The 5,813-nt window shown below is 36.3% G+C and overlaps 1 protein-coding gene across 2 annotated transcripts in view; it reads right to left on the minus strand.

Moving 5' to 3' along the window:
* Positions 1-3,938: 3,938 nt before the first annotated feature.
* Positions 3,939-5,813, minus strand: part of LOC18030545 (ribonuclease 2) — a 2,613-nt gene continuing 738 nt past the window's right edge. Inside the window, exons 3-9 of one of the 2 annotated variants that reach the window (XM_024150099.1) lie at positions 5,555-5,628; positions 5,350-5,451; positions 5,228-5,231; positions 4,958-5,049; positions 4,568-4,729; positions 4,298-4,382; positions 3,939-4,139 (exon numbers count right to left, since the gene is read on the minus strand). In XM_024150099.1, the coding sequence (XP_024005867.1) occupies positions 4,090-4,139; positions 4,298-4,382; positions 4,568-4,729; positions 4,958-5,049; positions 5,228-5,231; positions 5,350-5,451; positions 5,555-5,628 (569 nt within the window). In that variant the 3' untranslated portion in view covers positions 3,939-4,089. The remainder of the gene's footprint in view (positions 4,140-4,297; positions 4,383-4,567; positions 4,730-4,957; positions 5,050-5,227; positions 5,232-5,349; positions 5,452-5,554; positions 5,629-5,813) is intronic. The other variant, XM_024150100.1, reaches the window with a different exon arrangement.

Raw genomic sequence — 5,813 nt, forward strand, 5'->3', positions numbered from 1 at the left:
GATCATGTGATGCTTGCTTTATCTTTCTGTATAAGATTCAGTCTTTCTTAGCTCTTATTTTGATGCACAAAGAGGCTGTCTGGTCATTTTAGACTTGGAACCTTATGCTTGTTGATTGCTTATTCATCTAATGGAAATTAGTATTGATTTGGTAATTAACAAAGGAATTTTGGTCATGAGAATGAATTAATCTTATTTGGAAGTCTAGACTAAAGAATTGCAAGTGTTGCATTGTTTGCTTAGCATCATGAATTCACATTTAAAGCACCCTAATCAATGATCACATCTAGAGGTTTAGGTTTCTCTTTATTTGAATTTGAGTCTTTGTTTTGTTTGTCTTGTTTGCTTGTTTAATTCTTAATTACTGCTTGTTCTTGTTTGTTTTATGTTTATAGATCACCTTGTTACCAACTCATCTGCTTATTATACTTGAATTAAGATAGCTCCTCATAGTTCTAGTGTCTAGAATCTCTCCATTTGGATTGTTACCTCAAGTGCTACAGTGACATGAGTAGTTGAGGAATTGATCAAGGATTGAAAAAATTCCTACTATCACTTAGGGCTAGATTCATGCATCTTTGTTCTTGTCCTTAATGATGGGTTTCTGAACATCACTTAAACCCAGATCCAAGACATTTCATGCACCAAAAGTGTTTGATGAAATGTCTGAACCAAGCTAGTTCAAGAGTCTATTGTTTGATTTACATGGAAGTGTTTTATTGAGCATAGATTTCATATCATGATTGGTTTCTAATGGATCTCTTCATTTGTTTCTCTAATGATGATTGGGTATGAAAGAATGTTTGAGATTGTGTTTTGATGCTTGAGAAAGATTGAAACTTGTTATCAATCATGAGCTGCTTATATCATTTATCATCGTTGTTCATCAGCTACTTAGTCAAATCTTGAAAGCACCCTAGCCATCTATAATATCTAGAGCTCTATACGTCATCATTTCATATTCATCATCTTGTTTAGTGCTCTTGCTTTGTTTTGTTGCATTTCTAATCTTGTTTAATCTTGTCTTAGTCTTTTGTTTATCTTTGTTACTTGTTTGAACCAAAAACTAATTTGTCTTGCTTGAATTAGGATACAAATCATATAAGCTAGTATCTAGAACCCACAAGATGGATTGATACCCTAAAAGCTACAACAGCTAAGCGATTGGTAATCCAAGGAGCCTTGAAAACTCCTACTTATCAGCTCCGGAGGAGCACCTTAGTCCGGTGAAGGGTGTCTGGTCCGAAAGAACGTCTGATCTCAAAGAACATCTAATTCGAAGAGGTGTATGGTGTGAAATAACGTCTAGTCCGCAAGGGTCTCTGGTCCAACAGGACATCTGGTTCAAAGGGACATCTGGTCTGTAGAGACATCTGTTTCTATTTAACACAATGTAGATCTAGCACAGTAAGAGTGCATCGAGTACGTACATCTGATATAAGGGACATCTTGTAAATCTGGCACAGTAAGACTGCATTTGGAACATCTGAGGCAAAAGAGAAATTTGGTACATCTGACACCATAAAAGTGCATCTTGTACATATGTTTGGACGATTCAAGTCAAGGTGGAGATTTGTTCAAATGACTTGAATCTAAAGCTGTATAAGGTATAAATTGCATCTGATACATCTGTTTGGAAGATTCAAGTCAAGGTTGAGATTTGTTAGTATGCCTTGAATCTGAAGCTGTAAGGTGCAAACTGCAGTATGTGCAGATTGCAGATTGTGCATGTGTAGGAAGGTGCAAACGATAGAAGAAGCAAGCTACATAGCAGACAACGAAAGGTGCAAACTGTAGAAGATCTGAACTACACAGCAGACTACAGAGTGTGCAAGTTACATAGCTATCTGTAAAAGGTGCAAGTTACAGCAGTGGTTCGTAGGAGGTATAAGCTGCATAGGTTATCACAAGATAAGCTGCATAGGTTATCACAAGAGGTGTAAGCTGCACAGCTTATCGCAAGAGATGTAAGCTGCATGGCTGATCCTAGGAGGTGTAAGCTGCATAGCTGTTTTCAAGAGGTGTAAGCTATGAAGCTTATTGCAGATTGTCGGTTTGATTAATGGGCCAAAGCTATCAGCTTAAAGACATTACGTGGGCCTAATCGAATAGGTCCAAATATGATTAGGGTTAACTAGGTAGCTATAAATATCTATGTTGTACCTAATTTTGATGTATTCCCATTCTGATTCAGACCTCCAGCAGGGTTTTCTGAACCTTCTGCCTCCTTTAATAAATCGATTACGTTAAATCTGTGTCCTTGTGTTCTTTACATCTATAGCTTTATCTTTTCGCATCCGTTATAACAGAACCGAAATGGTCAGCGACTTCTTGACTACCCCAGTGGTAGGCTCAGCTTTCCTCATCGTCTTACGAATAACAACGATTTGAGGATAGTAATGTTAAGGCTTCTTAACTCCTCTGGCGGTCGTGTCAATTTTCCTCGTCTTCTTCATGATATATTGCTTCTTGGGAGCCTTTCAACCGGTTGATTTTGTAGCAGTTAGCTTAGTGCAAGCTATTGTCTTCTCAAAGTTGTTACCGCATTGAGCTGTCGTTAATCCTTCTCGAAATCTTTTAAATGCTTCTTTAAGCTAATTGATGAGGTAATAATTTGTTGGAACTGATCTCCCATATCCAGCTTCATCTTGGTTATCTCCTCTTTTAGATCAAATTTCATCTTGCTTCTCTTCTCTTAGATCCAACTTCATATTGGTTATCTCCTCTTTTAGATTCCAAGGTTTGATTCCCTCATATCGATTATCTATTTATTACTAGCCATGAATCGATATGTAGAAAAATTAAAAAGTATATTTATTTTTTCAGGTGACTGAAAAAACAAAAAATCCGATACCACAAATTGTGCATCAAAACCAAAAAGAAAGCTAAGAGGATTTGCTAGGAGAACTAACTAAAATCAATATTTTTGGTAGTTAAGACTACGTCTTAATGGTTTTTCATTGATTTAACTAAAGAGATTATGAGCGCACAAGCACGAAACATAGGGAAGCCATTGACTCCTACAAAACAAGAATGAAGGAAAGTGGAGCTTCCTAAACTTAGTGAAAACTGATTCTCTTACTAATTAGTTAAGCGCGCCAATTAAACTTGGTATGTTGGATTTGATTTCTTCGTACGGTTTGATTGTCACTACTTGACCATTTACCAACTCATCACTTTGAAACGCACTTTGACGAAATTAACAAACAGATCGAGCCAGACCACAGCCAAAGACTTGCAGTTTTATCTGAATGTGGTGAATCAAGGACTGAACAAGATCAGAGCCTTGAGGTTGCTTCCGCTTGCATAACGATTAACCATTGAATCATTTTAATGGTAAGTATCAACCATGGTCAGACCTATTCTTTGCTCTGGTCTCAACAATGATTTGTCCAAGCCTTTAGTGGAAGGTCATCATCAACAACATTGGACAGAACCATTGAGGATTATTTCAAATACCGAGCAATATCAGTGTCCTGATATGTACTCCCTGAATCATCATCAGAGCAAGTTTTCATTATTTCTCTATAATCATGACAATGGTACTTTTACCCAACTGGCCAACTCTGTTTTAAGATTTCAGCAATCAGCCACTCGGTATAATAATCTCTTGTACAGATTGGGATTACTCTGCTTTATTACTTGAGCCACAAAGATTTGGTGGGGATGGTGCTAGACTAAGAAGAAGCTGCAACAACATTGATCTTCCAATGGTGGTTCCAACACAAAACATCTTTGATCAGTTTGCGGCATGGACTTCGACAATCCGTTGATGTTCTCTTCTTACATCTTGCTCTAAGCTCATTTTTGTAATTTTATGTTTGTTATAAAATTGAGACTGTTATTTAAACTCTCCCAAATACAACTATAGTTTCGATCCAATCAAATTTTGATAGATTTTACATCTTATGATGGCTATATTGAGAAAAACCTGATGACCCAGTCAGGATTCATATCCCAACGAATAGGCATAAGCCAATCTTTATTCATTGTTTAAAAGGTTGGGTATAAAATTACAACAACAAAGTCACATGAGAGTTTGTGAATATTGCGTATAAGAAGACAACAAAGATCCAAATTCTTTCAGATTCAAAGAGCTACTTTATCTGTTGGCATCTTCAGAACCATAGCCTCCCCATCTGCGTAACATACATACACAAAAATGCCATCACATTTTCATCAATTTATAGAATATACAACGTAATCATGAATCACACTACAGTACTAGGAACTATGCATATTCAAGATATGAACAAAAGCGGGAAATAAAAACTTATGTTTTATGATTTTTACTTACCCAATGGCGTGTATTCCGGCAAACTAACATACTTGGGACATGATTTTTTCGATGTCACGTCTTTTGAACCAACACAGTCCCTTGGCTGTAGTGATCATAAAAGAAAAAACTGTCAGAAACTAACGCCAGTCTCAGAGCCTAACAAAATGTTTTGCATTTAAACCAAACAAATTCTACATAGAGCTGAAGACATTTCATAATGCTCGGAAACAAGATTTAAGACTTAAAAACGAAATAAACAATCTAAGATGAAAGAGATATCGATTACACCTTAAAATCCTTATAGAAGCATATACGTATTTCATCGATTGCATCTCTTTTGCATACCACTTCAGGAGTGATATGGAATGCATTCTGAATGGCTGTTACGATACCTCCTAGAGGATACTTCTCGCTGTTGGAAGCAACATAGCCAGCTTTATAAAGGACATCCTATTCAAGATTAACAGATGCAGAGATTAAAGCTACTCTTCCAGGAGAGAAATAAGTACAAAAAAATGTGTGCACAAACCAATAAACTGACAAATCAGAAGAAAATCTAACATGTATGATCATTTACATGGCAAAACAAAGCTAAAATGTTTCTGTGAAGATTAAAAATCAGTAGCTAAAACAATGAATGGAGATACAGAGTAGGCACGACTCGATGTGAAGACTTACCGTGACATTATGCTTCAAGTAGATATTAAGCGTTGTAATGAAGTAACTATACTCATCATGAAAAACAGGAGAAGCACAAGTCCCATGTTTCTCTGAAAATAAAAAAGTATCAGCACAATCATTTAAGAGAAATCCCATTTTTTTAATACCATTAGTATACTCAAACCATAACATATTATGCAAAGTAACAGAACCAGTGAATCAACTCAAAATAAAATCGGGAAATCGAAAAATTATCAATTGAAAGAGTAAAGATTGAAAAATGATTACCCCACTGCCATCATGAATGCAAAGAGATACAAGAAAACCAAGGAAATGAAACTCAGTTAGTTTTGGTTGGAGAGTCATACTCCAATCCGGGAAAATTCATAACAGATGCGATAAATAATCACCTCATGGCCCCAGAATGACCCTTTTCCACCATGGCATGATGATGGAGAACCACAACTGAGACTGGGCCAGTACTTCTCAAGGCCATCCATCAACGTTGATATCTACAATTTTTCTCTTTTCAGAATCATGACTAAAAGACTTAATTCGACATTTTAGTTGAATCTTAATCTAGCCAACTTGAGAAAATTTCATAAGAATGTTTACCTCCTTTTCATTAAAGTCGGATCGATAACAACATGAAGGCCAAGAACCGTCGTTATAGTCAGGCCATAGTCCATCTACGAGATTCGTATTAGAGATCATTAGGGTGCAAATTTTAGAAGTTAAGAGGCTGGAAATTATACAGAGAAAACCAGCTACATTCTGCATAAAAATACATCAACCTAAAGGTCTAATAAGCAGAAAATTCTTCTGAAAATCCTCTAGAAGAGAGCTGTTTGCGTTGAAACTCACAACTAAAAAC

Source organism: Eutrema salsugineum, unplaced genomic scaffold (genome assembly GCF_000478725.1).
Source record: "Eutrema salsugineum unplaced genomic scaffold, Eutsalg1_0 scaffold_1, whole genome shotgun sequence".
Taxonomy (NCBI): domain Eukaryota; kingdom Viridiplantae; phylum Streptophyta; class Magnoliopsida; order Brassicales; family Brassicaceae; genus Eutrema; species Eutrema salsugineum.